Source organism: Anolis sagrei, chromosome 4, assembly GCF_037176765.1.
Source record: "Anolis sagrei isolate rAnoSag1 chromosome 4, rAnoSag1.mat, whole genome shotgun sequence".
Lineage (NCBI taxonomy): Eukaryota > Metazoa > Chordata > Lepidosauria > Squamata > Dactyloidae > Anolis > Anolis sagrei.
Genome location: NC_090024.1, coordinates 235565539 through 235587802, shown reverse-complemented (window position 1 = coordinate 235587802; position 22264 = coordinate 235565539). Strand labels below are relative to the sequence as shown.

General features: G+C 40.6%; 1 protein-coding gene across 1 annotated transcript in view; it reads right to left on the bottom strand.

Annotated features, from left to right (window-relative positions):
- COL20A1 (collagen type XX alpha 1 chain) overlaps positions 1-22264 on the bottom strand; it is a 184717-nt gene that overhangs the window by 147657 nt on the left and 14796 nt on the right. The window contains exons 4-10 of the mRNA XM_067468230.1: positions 18761-18904; positions 17399-17557; positions 13238-13429; positions 8767-8922; positions 4137-4256; positions 1843-2007; positions 312-476 (exon numbers count right to left, since the gene is read on the bottom strand). Of these exons, the coding sequence (XP_067324331.1) occupies positions 312-476; positions 1843-2007; positions 4137-4256; positions 8767-8922; positions 13238-13429; positions 17399-17557; positions 18761-18904 (1101 nt within the window). The remainder of the gene's footprint in view (positions 1-311; positions 477-1842; positions 2008-4136; positions 4257-8766; positions 8923-13237; positions 13430-17398; positions 17558-18760; positions 18905-22264) is intronic.

Genomic DNA, 22264 nt, shown 5'->3' with positions numbered 1-22264 from the left:
TGTACATATAGGATTTTCAGGCAAAAACAAAATTCACCTCTGATCCAGATTCCAATCCATTCCAATAATGCATCAGTTGAAATAGAAACAGATTAAACAGTGTTTTGCATTTTACAGAAGAATGATCCTCACATTTATATCCCAAAATTAAACCTTTCTATTCCATTCAATTCTGGTTATTTTTCTCATTGGCTCAGAGTCTGGGGACTTGGATAGGAAGAAAAAGTTGAGTGATTGTGGGAGTTTGCAAAAAGAAAGAAAAGAAAAGAATGAAAAGCCAGGAGACAGGTAGCATAAGTGGTGGTCTTCACCTGCATTTTCATCCTTGTTCTTCATCTTGATCTGAGCACATAAGACCCGGGTAAGGCGTCCGACAAGAGAACTCAGAAGAGGGAAGTCCAGTACATTGTATACAGTCAGCTCCAAAGGTTCTGAGGCCACCTGGCGCAACTCTGTCTCATCCGCATTTTTCACTCCTAGGAAATGAATGTGCAGATTGGTGACATAGACAATAGCCAGAGACCTGTTGGTGTGGTATGAAGCAAAAAACTGGGCAGTGTTGAATAGGATCCACAAGAGAAACAAAAGAGACATCTCACAATGCTGAGAAAATGGTATGTTTATAAGTAGAAAAACCTGATTTTTTTGGTTGATGGGTGCTCTTAAAACCTTCTTCATCAGGCTATTTAGACTAGAATTTCACAAATTTCCTGGGTGGGGTGGGGGTTAGTTACTGGACTGGAAAACTATTTATTGAGTTTGGAGTATCCTGGATCATAGAATTATAGAATCAAAGAGTTGGAAGAGACCTCATGGGCCATCCAGTCCAACCCCCTGCCAAGAAGCATGAATGTTGCATTCAAATTACCCCTGACAGATGGCCATCCAGCCACTGTTCCAAAGAAGGAGCCTCCACCACACTCCGGGGCAGAGAGTTCCACTGCTGAACGGCTCTCAAAGTCAGGAAGTTCTGAATATACCATAACGTTCTGCATCTTGATTCTAAGCAACCCTTTGAAGAAGCTCCATAAATCAAACACTATACTATATTTTTGTATAAATCAACCTCATGTATAAGTCAACTTCATGCAGATTTAGGAGCCAAAATTATGAATTTTGGTATGATGTGTGGATAAGTTGTCTATTATTCTGTGGAGAGTAGAAAACATCAATACTGCCTTAGAGGTTCAGCTGTCACTGGCGACCATAATTTTCCAGACCAGTGATGCTGCAGTGGAAGAAATAGAGGCGGTCAGTACTTCTTTTAGGTTTCCCTGGACCAGACTAAATTCTTGCCTTTGGGCACTTCACTCAGAGAAGGATATGGTTCCTTTTCCTTCTAAAGGGAATCGTTGACCAAAAAGATCAGATTTATATATGAGTAGAATATGTCTTTTACTTGAATAATTACACAATTAAGAATCTTAAGATGTGTTATAGCACATTGGTTTGTCCATCTTGATTCAACTGTGCATTACCCTATACATACAGGGTGCATGACACAGTTAATTTCTAACTCCACATTTGAATATTTACAGTACACAGCCCTATATGTAGGATCTCAACCAAGAGCATGGTGGACTAGAACCTATGAAATCTAGACGTCTCTTGGGGACTTCAGAAGCCACAAAACCAAACACTATTTTCATCTCCTGCTATAAAGAATAGCAAACCATTACTAGTCTTTGGTGTCCACATTTATATTAGGTGAAGTTGTATTAATACTATAACTGCTAAGCATTTCGGCAGACCATCTCAGATTAAGGTTCTAATACTCTTGGTATTTAAGTCTCATACCTTTTTTAGCCTAAGAAACCTAAGGAGATAGATTCGGGAACTCACCAACAGCAAATATCTGTATCCCCATATTCTTCAAGACCTGTGCAGGTGGGCTGGCATCATCTTGAGATTTTCCATCAGTCAAGAGAACGATCAGTTTAGGAGCCTCTGATCTAGCCCCAGTGTCAGCTTTCAGATTGTGCTCCAGGACATGGGTCAGTGCCAGCCCTTAGAAGTAAGGAGAGTGAAAGCCACAAAACTGTCACAATACATGGTTTAATGGCAAGCAAAGAAAAAAAGAGAGCAATAAACAGATAACACCCACAGGATGTTTCCTGATTTCTTTCTTTGAATGTTATGCCACAAATTGAAAAATCAGATAAATGACAATCAGCCTCTTGACATTTTCTGTAATGATGAAACTCCTGCAGACCTTAAGCATACTTCCAGTATGAAATTTACAAGGACTGAAAATTACTATATCTCTTAAAGGTCTTCTAAATTATTTTGAGAGTGGCTTTTGGAAAGCAAATCAACATATATTCAACAATTATCCTACTAACAAAGGACCTTCCTAAGAAACTACTATATCTGAAGTTCATTCACTTTTATTAATCTGTCATTCAAATGGAACAACCATACTGCAATATCACATAATCTAATAGAGATTGGGAGTTTATTGTTTCGCTACTGCCTGTTGTAAGATTTCTTGAAATAGAGTAGAAAATAAATATTAACATTTTGCACATATTCTCTAAATATTGACCTATATTGTTCAATTGCAGGAAAAGTCTATAAATCCTCAAAGCCAATGCCATATTACATTGCTTAGTTTTTAAGGTGAGAGCCAGCATGGTGTGGTGGTTGGAGCACTGGATTATGACCCTGGGGAATAGGTTTAAATCTCTGTTTGATCATGGAAACACACTGGGTGACCTTAGGCAAATCACACTCCCTCAGCGTCAGAGGAAGGCAAAGCAAACACCATAAATTGAAAAACATTAGTGTGTCTTGAAATGGATGAAAGAATTGTTGCTGTATTTGAATCAAAAGACACAATAAATAGATGTCAGTGGCTTCCATATTGATGGTGTTTTGAAACTGTTCTGGGTCTTATTCCAGACTCAAGGAACTATCTAGGGTGCTGAACCCTTTCCCCAGAATAACTTCAGCACCTTGGACAACTCCTTCAAACTCCAGGATTAAACAGACAGGAGATTCACTGAATCTCTAATGTGGAAACTATGACAGTCAATGATTAGTGTGTGCCATGGTATTACATGTCAATATTTATTTGCTTATTTATTTATTTATTTATTTATTTAAAGAGTTTATATTCTGTTGTGGCTCAGTTTGATTCTGAGTCTGACACTGAACCCTGTGGGTCTTGTGAGCCTTGTGAGCCAGAAGAGGATGATGGGATTCAGATTTCTGGGCCTGTTCCTGTTCCTCTTTCTGTGCCTCTCTCAGACAGTGCAGCAGAGGAGTCAACAAGTCAGTTCTCAAGGGAAAGGAATGCCAGTGAGTTAGATAACGGCCAGGCGGAGTTGTCTTCACCTCCTCAGCCTTCCCACGGTGATTTGGACCAAACTGATAAGGAAGCAGTGAAGATAGTGAATTAATGAGCAGGCAAGAACGCTTAGACTGGAGTGTCAGGAGGAGTTCTCGTTTAAGCTAGCAAAAAAGGAGCCACGTCAACGAAAGGTCAACGTAATGCTTTCATGGTGGGAAAGGGTATTAGGCTTCTGGCTGACAAAGATAAATTGTCAGTTCATCATGGCTCTTTCCATGAAAGCTTCTATGGATTAATCTTGGCTTTAAGCAGCACGCTTTGGGCTTCCTGAATCTTGGTTTTGGGTCTTGTGTTTCATTGTTTTATCATGGACTCTTGTTTGATCATTGCTTAAGGGATTATGCTTCATATTTTTGCCTATGGATCTTTGGAACTGAACTTTTGCATTTAACCTTTGTCTTTGGAACTTTGCATTTCTTAGTCTATGTTTTGACTTTGTTTTTCCTCAATAAACTACAAAATCTACAGCTCTTGTGTGGTGGTGTTTGGGAGCAAGGTGAAGCCTACTCTGAGTTGCAACATATTCCATGCTTCTCACCCCAAGGAGGACTCAGGACAGAACACAACATATATACGGCAAACATTCAATGCCGAAACATAAACAACAAATATACACAAAATCAGTTATCTCTCTTTATTTAGATAGCTGTAGGAAGCTCCATTTGCTCAGTGCACAGACTGGTCAGCCTATGACTTAGGGGAAGTATCTGGCTACTATCTGCCCCTCAAAATATACCATAAAATTCCTTCCACACTTCCTTAAAAAAGGAGACACTCCTCTTACCTGTGAATGTGTTGCCTCCTTTGTAACGCAAGCTCCTAAGAGCTTCTAACACCTCATCCCGTGTGGCATACGTATTCAGGTCCCATTCTGTGCGTGGGTCACTGCTGTACTGGGTCAAACCTGGAAGAATGATCAGAAAATGGTCAAAATGATCAATAGAGAAATCTATGAAAAGTCAAGTCCTAGAGAAGGTAAGAGCATTTGAAAATATTTTTAAAATGTTAAAAAGCAGTCAAGGTCTATAAGTGTATCTATAAACTTTCTGGACAGTGTAAGCTGGACAGTGAAACAAACAGATAGGAAGACAATCATCTCATGTGAGATGTGGTGCTGAAAAACTGTTCCATGAATACTATATTGAATATTAAAAGGAAAAATAAATGGGTCCTGCAACAAGGTGGGCTTGTACTCTGAATTCGTTGCCAAAGAAAATCTTATGAAATCCATAAGCCATAATGTACTAGGGATCTATACTAAATTTGTGCCCGTTCGGTTACAATAGTTTATTTCCTGGAAACCTGCCAGGGACAGGCACCAACCCAGGGATTGCCACTTTGAGTAGCATTGCTGTTGATTATATTTCAAAGGAAGGCAATGGCAAACCATCTTTGAGTAATTCCTTGCCTAAGCAAGCCTTGTGATATTCAAGAAGTCACCATAAGTCATCAGGTGACTTGAAGAAGTGTCCTTAAATCTGATAAGGCTGGAGTCTAAATCAGTGAAGGAGCAAGGATTAAAACATTGCCTTAACTTTGATTAATTTCATTGGCATGTTGCAGAGAGGAATGCATTAATGAATCCAGTGTTTTTTCCTCGGGGAAAATTTATTTTCCCTTTTTCCAAATTAAAGCACTGATTTTTTTCCAATTTTTTGAAGAACCAAAGCATCTGCATGGTCAAATGGCATATTTTCTCTCTTTCCATTTTAGAAACTATAGAATTCAAAGTCATTAACATGTTCCACTAGATCTAGTGTCTAGATCCAGGAAAGCCATGCTACCCCTCTATTCTGCCTTGGTCAGACCACACCTGGAATACTGTGTCCAATTCTGGGCAGCACAATTGAAGGGAGATATTGACAAGCTGGAATGTGTCCAGAGGAGGGTGACTAAAATGATCAAGGGTCTGGAGAACAAGCCCCATGAGGAGTGGCATAAAGAGCTGGGCATGTTCAGCCTGCAGAAGAGAAGGCTGAGAGGAGACATGATAGCCGTGTGAGGGGAAGTCATAGGGAGGAAGGAGAAGCTTGTTTTCTGCAGCCCTGGGGACTAGAACGTGGAACAATAGCTTCAAACTACATGAAAGGAGATTCCACTTGAACCCTAGGAAGAACTTCCTAACTGTGAGAGCTGTTCAGCAGTGGGACTCTCTGCCCCGGAGTGTGGTGGAGGTTTATTCTTTAGAGGCTTTTAAACAAGAGGCTGGATGGCCATCTGTCAGAGGTGCTTTGAATGTGTTGGAGGTGCTTTTCCTGCTTCTTGGCAGGGGGTTGGACTGGATAGCTCTCGAGGTCCCTTCCAACTTTATGACTCTACTCTGGACCAGTATGCAAAGAAGCCTCATAGCACCTTTGAGACCAACTAAGAAGTTGGTAGATTTAAGTCTACTTCATCTGATACAGGATCCACATTATGAAAACTTATGCTACCATTTCCTGGAAACTGTTGTTTGATGAAAAAGTTGAGAGTTCAGTATTGGTTATATTTGCCTTTGAAATATTCCAGTGAGGTTGGTATGTCATTGGGCTGTCCCCAACTTATGAAATTTTAATCAACGAATAGTATGACTTATAATAACAGTATGACTTATAATAACCAAGAAATGTAGAATGTCATAACAGTCTAGATATTTCATAAATTTGAAACTGACTGAGTGAAGTGAAGGTCAAAATTAGAGTCTGATATATTCATGGGATAGTAACAGATATGTGGAAATTGTTAAACAAAGAAATTTCAATGGGAGGCTCCCTTTAAAAATATTAGAATCATAGAATCAAAGAGTTTGAAGAGACCTCATGGGCCATCCAGTCCAACCCCATTCTGCCAAGAAGCAGGGATATTGCATTCAAATCACCCCTGACAGATGGCTATCCAGCCTCTGTTTAAAAGCTTCCAAAGAAGGAGCCTCCACCACACTCCTAGGCAGAGAGTTCCACTGCTGAACGGCTCTCACAGTCAGGAAGTTCTTCCTCATGTTCAGATGGAATCTCTTGTAGTTTGAAGCCATTGTTCCGCGTCCTAGTCTCCGGGGAAGCAGAAAACAAGCTTGCTCCCTCCTCCCTGTGGCTTCCTCTCACATATTTATACACGGCTATCATATCTCCTCTCAGCCTTCTCTTCTTCAGGCTAAACATGCCCAGCTCCTTAAGCCGCTCCTCATAGGGCTTGTTCTCCAGACCCTTGATCATTTTAGTCGCCCTCCTCTGGACACATTCCAGCTTGTCAATATCTCTCTTGTTAATGTTATTATCATTTCAGATCATTGATGCATTTTTCATATTTGGACAGGAGGTATGCAAATATGTTGCTATCTCCATATCCACAGGGCACCCCAAAATAAAAGATACCATTCACAATGTAGCATTTGGTGATGTATGTGCTGATGACAGAAAGACTTCTCACAGATTTATTAGATGTAATAACTGATTGGATCTGGTTGAGCAAAAGTACAAATTATTCACTAGTACAGTTCCTTACAATTAAGTCAGTTTTGGTCATGATGAATTTCTTAGATTCATAAGTTTAACTGCTTTCTAATATTTGTGACAAAATTTGAAATGTCCTATGATGATACCCAACAAAAGTGACTGTCTAGCTTGAATCTTAAATGTGGATGGACAAATTGGGCTTCGTTCTTAATTTCTTTGCAACTGCATTCTCAATTAGATGGAAATCTGAATGGACATGTATAGGAATATCCCGCTAATTGCTAAGCCTGGCCTCCTGTCCGTCTTAAAGCTGCATAGATCTTTTTGAGTGGAAAAGGAGTTGGACATTCCCTTCTCATCTCCATAGCCACCAAAGCCCCACCTAAAAATCTACAACACCACTGCTACAGAGCACACATGCACCCTTTTTGCTGGTCACATAGGTACCCCACTCTGACATCAGCAGAAGCACTAATAACAGCCAACATAAATAATAACATTGCATAAATAAATTAGTATATAGTGTTCCCTGGCTTATTGCGGGTGATACGTTACAGGACCACCCGCAAAAAGTGAAAATCTGAGAAGTAGGGATGATTATATATACCCCTCTATTCTGCTTTGGTCAGACCACACCTGGAATACTGTGTCCAATTCTGGGCACCACAATTGAAGGGAGATGTTGACAAGCTGGAATGTGTCCAGAGGAGGGAGACTAAAATGATCAAGGGTCTGGAGAACAAGCCCTATGAGGAGTGGCTTAAGGAGCTGAAGAAGAGAAGGCTGAGAGGAGATATAATAGCCATGTATAAATATGTGAGAGGAAGCCACAGGGAGGAGGGAGCAAGCTTGTTTTCTGCTTCCTTGCAGACTAGGATGCGGAACAATGGCTTCAAACTACAAGAGAGGAGATTCCATCTGAACATAAGGAAGAACTTCCTGACTGTGAGAGCCGTTCAGCAGTGGAACTCTCTGCCCCGGGGTGTGGTGGAAGCTCCTTCTTTGGAAGCTTTTAAACAGAGGCTGGATGGCCATCTGTCAGGGGTGATTTGAATGCATTATTCCTGCTTCTTGGCAGGTGGTTGGACTGGATGGCCCATGAGGTCTCTTCCAACTCTTTGATTCTATGATTCTATGAAACATCAATTGCATTTGAAGTAACTAACACAGGTGTTTATTAGAAATGTATCATAGCCAACATATAGTGCAAATGGGTTCACCAGCATTCCAATGGAGTAGTATTTTAGTCTTCCTCCTTTCCACATGCTAAAGTGCATAAGTGCATCTTCAAAAGTTTCTTAAAGGAGGGGAGGATGGGGGCTGTTTTTAGTTCTTTAGGGAGGGAGTTCCAGAGGTGGGGGCAACCACAGAGAAGGCCCCCTCTCTCATTCCCACCAACCAAATTTGAGATGGGGATGGGACTGAGAGCAGGCCTCCTCCACTGACTGCAGTGCATGAGATGGCCTATATAGGGAGATTAAGTTGGACAAATAGCCTGGACCCAAACCGTAGACAATCTCTTATTCTACAAAAGCCTATGCTATCAGCTTCCTATTATTTGTTCTTCTCAAAGGTACTTCAAAATCCCTTTGCATGTTGATCCATAAAAAGGACCTTACCACACAAGGTTTGTGGCATGTGTTTGAAGCTCCCTAGTTATGAACAGAAAAACTTTGCAGAAATGGATTGGTGTGATATGAACTGTGGCATGCTCCAGTCTCCAGCAAGATGGGTTTGAAACCCCAGAACCCATTTTAGAGCCTTGTGCAATAATTTCCTATCACAGTTTTGCCTTCCAACTCTGTTATCTTTATGGGGTCTATGTTTGAGGATATGCTTTATTTCCCAGAATTCTACAATAAATTGTACTTGTGCTTTAAAAAGATTCAGTGGGCTATAAATGAACAAATCTAAATCTCGATAGAAAAGTGAATTTTGTATAGTCCTTGACTTGGAAGACTGGCACGAAAAGAAGCCCCTTACCTACTCTGATCTTGTCTGTTGCAACATTGAATGGAGCAACCAAGGATGCCAGGAATTCTCTGATGAGCCCAAAATTGTTTCGCCCAATACTCCAAGAGCCATCTACCAGCAGGATGATATCCGTCATTGCAGAGGTGTCACAGTGGAAGTGAGAAACTGGGGAAGAGAGAAAGCCACAAATTAAAGGAGGACGTGTTATTTTAATTTCAAAAAATAATCTGAAACGATATGCAGTTGAAAGGAGAGCAGTAGAGCTTACTCACCAACAATGAGTGCATTCAAACTACGTAGCACAGCACTTTGATATCACTTTAACAATAATGGCTCCATCCTAAGGAATCCTGGGATTTGGAATTTTATGTCAACTTTTCTACTGCATTCCACTAAACTGGAGCATTTGAACTTTTCAGTGGAGAATTCAAAGTACTTCACAAAAACTATGAATCTCAAGATTTGATAATAGAGGTTTATGACAGTTGAAGTGCTATCAGACTGTTGTAATTATGTAGTGTGGCTAGAACCAGAGATGTCATCTCCAAGTTATTGCTGTAAAGTCACTATTTATAATCACAGCACTTTTATATGCAGTAGAAACTCTCTTATCCAACCTTCACTCAACCAACGTTCTGTATTATCCAACACAGTCTGCCTCCTGCCCGGATCCACAGCTGTTTCAATGCATTGCGATGTTTTGGCGCTGAATTCGTAAATACAGTAATTACTACATAATGTTAACATGTACTGAACTGCTTTTTCTGTCAATTTGTTGTAAAACATGACATTTTGGTGCTCAATTTGTAAAATCATAATGCAATTTGATGTTTAATAGGCTTTTCCTTAATCTATCTTTATTATCCAACATTTTTACTTATCCAACATTCTGCCCGCCCGTTTATACTGGATAAGCAAGACTCTACTGTATGCATTTATTTAAAGGGCTTACTCTCCACTCAGGGAATCTAACAAATTTAATATTTTTTTCAAACATGACTTTTGTCAATTCAGGGAGAATGGACAAAATCTGTGTGAAAATTCAACATGTCCTTAGATTTATGTAACAAGTATCCTCTATAAAGGAATCTGAAATCCAACATGCTCCAAATTCCAAAACTGTTTTAGGGTGACTCTTGCAGTGACACTTAATGTACACAAAGTTTGTTTAAAGCATGAAAGTATTTTAAAAATTTATAAAATATACCTCCGCACTATGTGAATAACATACATGTGAAACATAAATGAATGTTGTGTTTAGACTTGGATCCAATATCCAAAACATCTCATTATGTATATACAAATATTCCAAATTCTGAAACAGATATGGGAATCCCAGAGGAATGGGAAATGCCATGGAATTAAAGCTTAGCAGATATCAGGGGCCCACTGTAAAGTGATTGACAAACTGATTAATTGATTGATTGGTGGATTGATTCTGGAGTATTTTTGCACACATTCCAAGAAAGGTTTTCTCTAATTTTTTTGCTATTTCTTAAAAGCTAATATCATCACCAATAACTGCCACAATCAACACTACCATCTATTTCTGCAGAAAATGGTCAGTATTTTATATATTTATCTATAGTATATATCTTTATATATACTTATGCATGTAGAAGAGATGCTAAGAAACCCTGTTAATTGGATTGCTGTGAGTTTTCCAGGCTGTATGGCCATGTTCCAGAAGCATTCTCTCCTGATGTTTCATCCACATCTATGGAAGACATCCTCAGAGATTGTGAAGATGCCTGCCATAGATGTGAGTGAAACATCACGAGAGAATGCTTCTGGAACATAGCCATACAGCCCGGAAAACTCACAGCAACCCAGTGATTCTGGCCATGAAAGCCTTTGTTAACAAAACCCTTTTAATTGTGCTGATGTTTAATAGGACACTGACAAGAGGTACGTGGGTGCTCAACGCAAATGTTATTGTACATCAATTAGTCCAATTGTGCAATGGTCACATTTCCAGACTTGAACATAGTAACATCACAGCAGCCCCACCCTTGATACAGACATTATGGCACTGCCCAATTCTAATTCTTGCAAATGTCAATATATCTATCTGTCTATCTATCTATCTATCTATCTATCTATCTATCGTGTGTGTGCGTGCGTGTGTGTGTAAATATGTATATGTGGCAAAAAACCACTAGTCTTTTCATTCTTGCTCAGGGTCAAAGCTCTAACACAGAGACCATGGAAAGGATGTTTTGAAGTGCTGAAGTTGGGCAAATCTCCCAATATTCTTAATTTCCCTAATTTATCGGTACTAGAAATGCAACCTCTTGATGCCAAAAGAAAAACGTGCATTCAAAGAACAACAAGGGATTTCATTTCATCATGGATGAGCTTGTATTGGACCCAAAACACAGGTGTGTTTAGGTAATGTGGCAATCTCCTAAAGTGAAGAGGCAACAGGCAATCTTAGTGAAAATGCCCTGGTGTGATTTGATGCATGCTGTCAGTTCAAATCCATCACTGCACTAATCCAGTTCTTTGCTTCTTCATCACATAAGCCTTCTAAGATGGCTTGGCATAGTTAACATTCATTGGCTTCCCCTTCCGGCTAAATTTGTCCAGGTGGTTTTTCTTGTTATTTAGTCTCTTTCCAAATTTTGCTTTCCACATCATGTGCCTCAATTCCTCTGTATCCTCTCCCATAAGCTTGAGGGGTTGATCTTTCTGGTATAATAAAACATTACGGATTACAAGGGGGGTTCATGCTCTCCAACATTTCACAGATGAAAAGTGGGACATATGAGAACAAGAAATCTCTGTTTGTGGTCAAGATGGGCAAAGCTATTAATGACAGAGAACATACATGACAGCAAGGATAAGTTGCAGGACTTTGCTTTTGTCTGTTTCTACAAGAAAGGAAGATATGCCAACATCTTCCTATACTTCCACTATTATTCAATCTGTAGTAGCAGAAGTACCATTAAGCTGAGTGCAAAGGTGGAAGTGGCTGAAATCCTAAGAACTGACCACGGAACAACAGACTGGTTCAAGATTGGGAAAGGCATACGGCAAGGCTGCATACTCTCACCCAACCTTTTTAACGTGTATGCAGAACACATCATGCGATGTGCGGGGCTGGATGAATGCAAAGCTGGGGTGGAAATTGCTGGAAGAAACATTAACAACCTCAGATGTGCAGATGACACCACTCTGATGGCCGAAAGCGAGGAGGAGCTGAGGAGCCTTCTAATCAAGGTGAAAGAGGAAATCACAAAAGCTAGGTTGCAGCTAAACATCGAAAAAACCAAGATTATGGCAACAAGAATGATTGACAACTGGGAAATAGAGGGAGAAAACGTGGAGGCCGTGACAGACTTTGTATTTCTAGGTGCAAAGATGACTGCAGATGCAGACTGTGGCCAGGAAATCAGAAGACGCTTACTTCTTGGGAGGAGAGCAATGTCCAATCTTGATAAAATAGTAAAGAGTAGAGACATCACACTGGCAGCAAAGATCCGCATAGTCAAAGCCATGGTATTCCCTGTAGTCACCTACGGATGTGAGAGCTGGACCTTAGGGAAGGCTGAGCGAAGGAAGAGAGATGCTTTTGAACTGTGGTGTTGGAGGAAAGTTCTGAGAGTGCCTTGGACTGCGAGAAGATCCAACCAGTCCACACTCCAGGAAATAAAGCCCGGCTGCTCACTGGAGGGAAGGATACTAGAGACAAAGTTGAAGTACTTTGGCCACATCATGAGGAAACAGCAAAGCCTAGAGAAGACAATTATGCTGGGGAAAGTGGAAGGCAAAAGGAAGAGGACAAGATGGATGGAGGGCATCCTTGAAGTGACTGGACTGACCTTGAAGGAGCTGGGGGTGGTGACGGCCGACAGGGAGCTCTGGCGTGGGCTGGTCCATGAGGTCACGAAGAGTCGGAGATGACTGAACGAATGAACAACAACAACATGGTGATAATATGGACATGGTGTATGCTTTACCATGTCCATATTCATGTCAAAGCCATTTACTAATATGGAGCACATAGACACGGAAAACTGTATATCTTGATCTCGTGGCATAACACTAAATACCAAAGTTGGAATCATATACATCATATTTTCCTGCAGTTTCTATATGGCCATGAAAACAGAAGACTGAGTAGAAGGGACACAACTCATTTGAAATGTGGAACTGGCAGAGATTTCTATAGGTTTCATGGACTGCAAAGAAAACAAATCAGTGGTTTCTAGAGTAAACCAACCCTAAACCCTTCCTAGAAGCAAAGATAAGTACAATGAAGCCAATCATGAGAAGAGAGGACTCATTGGAAAATATTGTGATGGAGGAGAAAGTAGAAGACAGTAGGAAAGAGGGAAACTGGATTAATTCAGGCATGGAAGCCACAGCCCAGCGTTTAAAAGTTTGATGACCAAGGCTCATGGAAGTCTTTCCTTCATAAGGTAACCATACATTTAAATGCTTGATGGCAAAGAGCCAAAACAACAAAGTGTCTCACCTCTCCTGAAGCTTTCTCTAGTTGTTTTCTCTTGGGCCAGGTAGTCTAATTCAAATTCTATTTGGCTTGGTAGAGTTGATATCATGGTGGTCAAAGTGGTTGGCTTTGGTGTTGGTGCCACACTCAACATACGTTCACTGACTCCTTTGAAAACTGACGATTTTTGCCTTTTCTTCTCTGGTTCATCCTTTCCTATGTTTCAAAGCAGCACAAAAAGAACAATGACTCCAGCGTTATGAACACAATCTCAGTGTGAGTCAGACCTTGGTCTCCCAGAGTCTTGGTCTAACAGTCAAACCACAACACAATGCTTCCACTACATATTTATTTATATGGAACCTAAAGTAAAGGTGTTATATTTTTTTTTTATTCCAATGAATGCATTCAATGTTAGAGAAGACCATTGAGGGGAGTGAGATGGAGAGAGTCATCGTCCATTCACACTATTACTCCGGGTTGTGGTGCAGCTGGTTGGGAGTCACCTGCATTAAAATCACTACTGACCGAGAGGTCATGAATTCGAAGCCAGCCCAGATCGGAGTGAGCTTCCAGCCATTTGTCTAACTTGCTGTCGACCTTTGCAGCCCAAAAGACAGTTGCATCTGTCAAGTAGGAAATTTAGGTACCGCTTATGCAGGGAGGCTAATATAACTAATTTATGATGTCATAAAAACTTTCCAGCAGCGTGCAAAAGAATGAGAAGGACTCCATCTGTGTCACAAGTGGTTGGTGAAGCGACAGCTCCCCCGGTGGCTAGAATTTAAAAAGCATACCCTCATGAAGCTGGAAAGTTAAATAGCCTCTGTCTATATATTTCATGTGTTTGTGGCATTGAATGTTTGCCATGTATATGTGCATTGTGATCTGCCCTGAGTCCCCTGCAGGGTGAGAAGGGCAGAATATAAATGCTGTAAATAAATAAGTAAATAATACTCCCATTTAAGGGCTGCTATACAACACAAATCCTGGGATTCCTATGGATTCTTGGGATTTGCAGTTGAAGGCAGGGTACTTAAAATTCCCAGGCAGAAGGCTCCAATGCTTCACCAAACTATAAATCCCAGGATTCCATAAGATGGAACCATTGCAGTTTAAATAGATTGTTCCATCAACCTTGTAGGAAAGCATTGTGCAAAGAGGAGTCAGATGCCTCCTTGTGCAATGTTTTAAAAAGTACTTATGCTGGTGTAGCTAGTTAGGAGCTATGATAGCAAAAAGCACCAACTTGCTTTTTTAAAAAGATTTGCCTTTTGAAAAATATATTGTTTGTCCAGAGGAATCACAATATAAAGGTAACCACATTGGGAGGTTAGGAGCAACTAGCAAGAAAAGTGTTTTTCCTTTCTCTCTCGTGCGCTATCTCTCTCTCTCTCTCTCTCTATCTATCTATCTATATATACACTCTCTCTCTCTCTCTCTCTCGTGTGTGTGTGTGTGTGTGTGTGTATGGAGATAGCAGAAGTGAGAGAAAGGCATCCCCTTTTTAAAAAATCTGGACGGACACTTATGGTGGAACACAGTCTTCAGATAATCTATTCCTATGTTTCATTTAGTTTTCTGTCCCTGTATCAGTCTGATGTCTCCAGTTATTGCAAAGTCTAAAGGTTAAATAACTAAAGAAATGATTTTTCTGGAGCGGATCCCTCCCCATACAAAGTGGAATTAATGAATATTTATTTCACAACCTGAAGCTTATGTTTGTGTGCTTGGATTTTTTTTCCTCCATAATGGACAAATCTCAAGAGGCCGAAAGTCAAGATCATGAAAACAGCATCATGGCAAAGAAAACAAACCAATCCAACAGCGTCCACCTCTTCTGTTGGTTAGTCAACATAATTAGGAAGTATTATCTAAAATAAATTTAAATTACACAATGTAATGTGTTCAGTAAGATTGTTTTGCCTTCCTGCCAGACTCAGCTTGAAGACCTTGATGTATTTGTAGTTATTGCAAGGTTAAAACACACACAACCACACAATGACACACCTTGCAGCCCTATGCTTGTGCAAACTAATTAATGAAAGTGGGGTATCTAGATCATGCCTGCCCTTTGCTGCATTTGCACGCTAAGACTGCGATTTGCTTGGGCTTTCTGTCTGCATTAATGGCACCACTACCTATTCCCTTATCCCATCCATGCATTGTGATGGGTCTGTCCAATTTCTTTAAATGTTGCCATAATTGCACCATGGTGGCTGAATATATGACAGGGTAATATGCTATAATGCTATGACAATAAAAGGTAAAGGTTTCTTGTTGACATTAAGTCTAGTCGAGTCCAACTCTGTGGGTTGGTGCTCATCTCCATTTCTAAGCCAAAGAGCCAGTGTTGTCCGTAGACACCTCCAAGGTCATGTGGCAGGCATGACTGCATGGAACGCCATTGCCTTCCCACCGAAGCAGTACCTATTGAGCTATTCACATTTGCATGTTTTCGAACTGCTAGGTTGGCAGAAGCTGGGGCTAACAATGGGAGCTTGCCCTGCTCCCTGGATTTGAACTGCTAACCTTTTGGACAGCAAGTTCAGCAACTCAGCAGTTTAACCTGCTGCGCTACTGAGGGCTTCTCTTTGACAATATAACAGAAAAAAGAGAGAAATCAGAAGCAAGGGTCAAAAGAGGATTAAATATAGTAAAACAGTCATCTCCCCACTGTAATACTAGAAATGATCTGGAGCTTTTCTGCAAGAGATGTCCTTTAGAATCCTAGAGGTAGGAACTAGCTGGCTATACCTACACCATGAACATTAGTGGATCGTTAATAGAAGAAAGTGTGATGGCATGCCCGAGCCTTTGGGAAAACTATATTGTTTGGCTTTACTCTGGGCTATCTGATACCTTCTGCTAAGGTTAAGACCCTTTAACACAGAGGCACTTTAGGCAAAGTGAAAAGATAACCAAATAGGTTTACTGAAACAAGATGAATAAAGGGTTAACTCCATCTGGGACTATCATAAGGTAACTTAAAACAATACATTACAAAAGGAGATTTTGCTGATTGCAGTCATCTTTCTAAGGTCTTTGAAAAGTCTCTCTTGTCTCTGGTGCAAAGTGATGGATTATAAGTTGTTGCTTACAATCTGTCTCCTGTGAAGTTTAGACTGGCCAAAAGCTTCTGTTGTCCTTTGGACTGTTGGTATATTAATAGTGCTAATTGCAGCAGCTAAGAATGCCTGTTTGAATTGCTTGGGCATAGGATTACCAGACAATCCCAAGCCTAAATCACAGTAGCTCTACTGTAGAAAAGAGGGAGGAATTCAGCAAGAGAGGTCTATACAGAGAAAGGAATAGACCAACTAAGACTGGTCTCTGGGGGGATTTTAAGTTCCACCCAAAAACGAATATAAAGGACGTTATCTACACTATTGAGAAGGCCTATAAACAGGGGAAACTTAAGCAAAGGAGAGGAGAAGGCAGAGACAAGACTTCACAGGAAGTGCTATGAGAAATCCACACACAAAGTGGTTATTAACAGATTATTTTCACAACAGGAAAAAAACCCCTTATTCAATGACCTCACATCATAACAATCCTGTGACAACATTATGCAAAAATGCTGAAACATCAATAGGAATAATGCATTGCTATAGCGCATTAGCAGCGTTGCGCAATAGCACTCTATCTCTTTTCTATCTCAAGATGGATTTTCTGAGACAATAAATATTGTAGTTTTCTTTTTCCCCCAACAAGAGCATCTTGAATATTTTTTTCCTTTCTCTACCAGAAGTTCATATTGCACCAATCCTTTTGCACTCTGCTTTATAGAGATATTTCTATATTCACAAGCTGTAAACTCTGAGGTCCCCTTTGGGTGAAAGTGAATTTTGTCAGAATAATAACATTTGCTGGCAATTCCCTTGCTCCTTACTTGTTGCTTTCCCCCCCAAAACTGTTCATCAGAATATTATATCATGATATAGAGTAGAATGGGCAACCTCTTGAGGTTTGGGAACTGCACTGCATCTCCCACACTCTCTCACACACAACACTTGGAGAAAACACACTGACACATACCATTTTTTCTCCAAAAGTTTTTTTACCTCCCATCTCCAAAATCAATAAGAAGGGCTTCAGATCCAACCCCAAAATAATAGCCTAAATGTTAAGCTTAACATCTTAAACCTTCAGCCCAAGTTTAGATCCCTTGAGCCCCAAACATACTTATCAAAGTTGAGACTTCACTGACAGCTGCTGAAGTGGTATACGTCTCTAGAATATATTGAGCTGTTGTGACCCCCAACAATGTCTCTGCCTTTTCCGGGGCACTTGTTGGATGCCGTCTATTGCTTCTTGCTTGGGAGAGATTCTTCAATTCGTCTACTGCAAATAGAAAAACATGAGCAAATCAGAGCTAGTCATGATGTCAACCAATCAAAAGCTGTGTGCCCTTCTGTATTTCATGGATTTTGACAAGCTGAGATGAGCAAGGGGAAAAGGTGATGGTGATGGTGTCATGTATGAACAGTGGACCAGTCTGAACCAGACTCATTTGAAGTGTTCACATTGCCCCAAATTTGTAGAACACTCCAGAATTTCAAGCAAACTCAGGTGCATCCCTAAACTTTGACTGATATGAAGAAAAGCCAGATTAACCCAGTTTAACTTATGATACTCACTGGAAGTGGATCAACATTGCGTAGGAAACTAGAAACCAAATAAGGGAGAGATCAGGTTCTAATGTCATTGATCTAATCCAGCAAAGCTTCTCTTATATATGGATACTACTTCCAAGGTTATTGTCAGTGTTCCCTCACTATTGGCCAGTCCTCTAGTAGGAGCCCTGACTCTGTGGGCAAGACAAGCAATTGCACAACTTGTTATTTTCCCAAAATGTGTTACAGTACTGAAAGTGAAGTATGATCTAGCATTGGTTCTGTTCAACATCTTTATTAATTACTTAGATGAAGGATTAGAAAACATGATCATCAAGTTTGCAGATGACACCAAATTGGGAGGGATAGCCAATATTCCAGAAGACAGGAGCAGAATTCAGAACAATTTGAACCGATTAGAGAGATGATTGGCCAAAACCAACAAAATGAAGTTCAACAGAGACAAATGCAAGATTTGGCAGAAAAAATGAAATGCAAATATACAGAATTGGGGGTGCATGGCTTGAGAGCAATACGTGTGAAAAAGATCTTGCAGTCCTCATGGACAACAGGTTAAACATGAGCCAACAATGTCATGCAGCAGCAAAAAAAAAAGCCAATGGGATTTTAGCCTGCATCAATAGGAGTCTAGTGTCTAAATCCAGGGAAGTCATGCTACCCCTCTATTCCGCCTTGGTCAGACCACACCTGGAATCACACTGTGTCCAGTTCTGGGCAACACAATTGAAGGGAGATGTTGACAAGCTGGAATGTGTCCAGAGGAGGGCAACTAAAATGCTCAAGGGTCTGGAGAACAAGCCCTATGAGCAGTGGCTTAAAGTGGCTTAAGCAATATAATGGAGCCACTTATCTTTCTAGCCATCTCATACATTTAAGACATCTAGAAATTATTTTGTAGAAACACACTTACTCACAAATCTCCTCTTAACAAAGAGAGCCTCCTGAGAACCATTCAAGACGTAGATTTGTAAGGTGTACTCTTTTGTGGGACTCAGTCCCCCCACAGTCACTTTAGCTGTCTTGGTTTTCAACATGACTTCCTGTTCAGAGTCACCTGGAATAGGACAGAGGAGTGATGAAGGTTAGATCGTTCAAAACTGAGATGGTGATATAAGCATGCACCTTAAATATTTAATAATGCACAATCTTTAGAGAGGCCTGTAGCATCTTATGCCTCTCTAGCTATCCTCACAGGGAGCATGGGATTGTTTTCTGTCAGGGATTTTGGCAGATTAACCATCTGATTCAAGGAAAATCCCACTGCTTGTTATTTTTAACAAGCAGTAGGATTAGCCAGCGCATAACATTCCTTTGTCAGAATTGAAGATTCCTCCAGAATCATCCTTATAAAGGCTTGTATGCCCAGTTAGTTGCTCATGGGTTATAAATCATACCCAGTACATACCCACTGTGGAAGATATTCTGTTTTTCAGTTACAGCAAATCCCCAAATAATAGATTGTTATTGCTTCCTCTGCTTTTCCTGTTAATGGTCATAGCCAAATGGACCTTACACTGTGTATATATAGTTAGTTAGTTAGTTAGTTGGTTACTTACTTACTTACTTACTTACTTAGGCAATCACTCTTAGCCCAAGGATGATGGTCCTCCAAGTGTCTTGGCGGTGGGTCCATCAGTGTGGAGCCCTATTCTTGATCTGACCACAGTAAGAACATCAGTTTCTAGATGGAAGGTGGTCCCAGTCATGGTTGGCTTGATGTGCCTTCCTCTTGGCGTGTTTCTCCTTTTCACCGTCCATTCATGCCTCTTCAAATTATGCAGCACTGCTGGTCATAGCTGACCTCCAGTTAGAGCACTCAAGGGCCAAGGCTTCCAAGTTCTCTGTGTTTATGCCACAGTTTTTAAGGTTGGCTTTAAGCCCATCTTTCAATCTCTTTTCCTGTCCACCAACATTACATTTCCCATTATTGAGTTGGGAGTATATAACTGCTTTGGGAGACAGTGATTGGGCATTTGGACAATGTGGCCAGTCCAGAGGAGTTGATAGCATAGGAGCATCACTTCAGTGCTGGTGGTCTTTGCTCCTTCCTTCCTTCCTTCCTTCCTTCCTTCCTTAGGCGATCCCTTGTTGTCAGAGTAAGATTGTCCTCCAAGTTCAGTGTCCTGGTGGTGGGTAAGTAGGTGACTGTGGAGCCCTATTCTTGACCTGCATGTTTTCCCGCAGTGAGGGCATCAGTTTCCAGGTGGAAGGTGGTTTTGGTCAGGGTTGGCTTGACGCATCTTCCTCTTGGCACGTTTCTCCTTTTCACCCTCCATTTGTGCCTCTTCGAATTATGCAGTACTGCTGGTCACAGCTGACCTCCAGTTGACCAGGGCTTCCCAGTTCTCAGTGTCTATGCCACAGTTTTTAAAGTTGGCTTTATGCTCATCTTTGAATTTCTTTTCCTGTCCACCAACATTATGTTTCCCATTCTTGAGTTGGAAGTATAGTAACTGTTTTGCAAGATGGTGATCGGGCACTTGGATAACGTGGTCAGTCCAGCAGAGTTGATGGCGGAGGAGCATCGCTTCAGTGCTAGTGGTCTTTGCTTCTTATTTGCACACTGATGTTTCTCCACCTGTCTTCCCAAGAGAGTTGTAGGATTTTTCGGAGGCAACGTTGATGGAATAGTGCTAGAAGTTGAGTGTGATGTCTGTAGACAGTCCACATTTCACAGGCATATAGTAGTGTTGGGAGGACAATAACTTTATCAACAAGCACCTTTATATCTCAATGGATGTTTCAGTCCTCAAACAGTCAATATATATGTACAACAATGGTACGTCCTATATTGACCTTTATGACATGACTTCAAAGGAATCATCACATCCCTGACTTGCCTATCTATTTTCTTATCTTCCAAAAACTCAATGTAAGTAATCTTAAATTCAAGGTGACTAGTAGGCTGGTCTGGACATACACAAATGCTCAGGTACGATGGTACAGAGTCTTATTATTTGCGCACCGAGCCTATATGAAATGCTTTCGAACTCTGAAATAAATTCCAGACCTTCTCTGGTTTCCTATCAGGAAAATCAAGGAACTAGATACATATGTATCTTTTATATTATGGAATATTGAAAAGGGTGATCATCTTTTCTGAAAGTTGATGCAATGCACCCCAAAAAGGGTCATCCTTATATCACTCTAAAACATATTTGGAAACATCTGGTCCCTGATTGGCTAGGATCATCTATGCAGCTAGTAAAAACAACATTTTTTTCCATAACCTTCCTTGTCCTCCATAATGTCAGCACAGCAGTATTTCTATCTGGCTCCATAGATTTGCAACATCATCACGTAGCGTATATGATTCCTCACTGGCTAGGATCGCTCAATAAGAGATTATATAAGAAAATAAAATCCATCTGAAGTAGTCACAGGAAATAAAAATTCTGAGTGGTTGCAAACCATCATGAAAAATGGAAGAAGTTACAGTTTTTGCAATCAGAATCGTCCTTTCTAAATTTTTATATTTGAGGCAAAAATCAAACTCAGAGAACATTTGGCTCAGGAGTCAATGAGACGGAGCAATCAACTCTTCCGTTCTTACAGACATCAGCTTTTGCATTTCATAGCTAACATGATAGACATAAATATTAACACCTTTCATTTCTTCATGAACATCTCTTTTTAAAAAAGATAAACACGATCAAGCAGTTGGTTAATTACATCACTAGGAATCTATTTCACACATCAGGAATGTCATAAAGCCCACTGAAATATTGGAAGGCTTCCAGAAGAGGTGCATATCTGATTTTGCAGACCTGTTATTAACTTAAAATACTGGAATGAAAGGTCTGCGTGTTTTCCAGATTTTTCTTACTGTTAAAAAAGAGGGGGTAACAATTTGAGCTGCAAAGCAAATTCCAAAACTGTAGGGTTGAACACAGAATTCACATTAGCTTATGAATGTTTTTTACTACAATTTCCATCATGCTGTCTGGGGATCATAGAAGTTAGAGCTCAACCGTTCTGGATGGCAGCACACATCTGGAGAAGGTTGCTGTGCAGGCTCCTTCTTTGGAAGCTTTTAAACAGAGGCTGGATGTCCATCTGTCAGGGGTGATTGGAATGCAATATTCCTGCTTCTTGGCAGGGGGTTGGACTGGATGGCCCATGAAGTCTCTTCCAACTCTTTGATTCTATGATTCTAAGAGTTTCCTAAGAGCAGCAGAGACATAGAATCATAGAATCATAAAGTTGGAAGAGACCTTGTGGGCCATCCAGTCCAACCTCCTGTCAAGAAACAGGAAAATTGCATTCAAAGTACCCCCAACAGATGGTCACCCAGCCTCTGCCTAAAAGCCTCCAAAGAAAGAGCTCTACCACACTCGGGGGCAGAGAGTTCCACTGCTGAACAGCTCTCCCAGTCAGGAAGGTCTTCCTCATGTTCAGGTGGAATCTTCTTTCC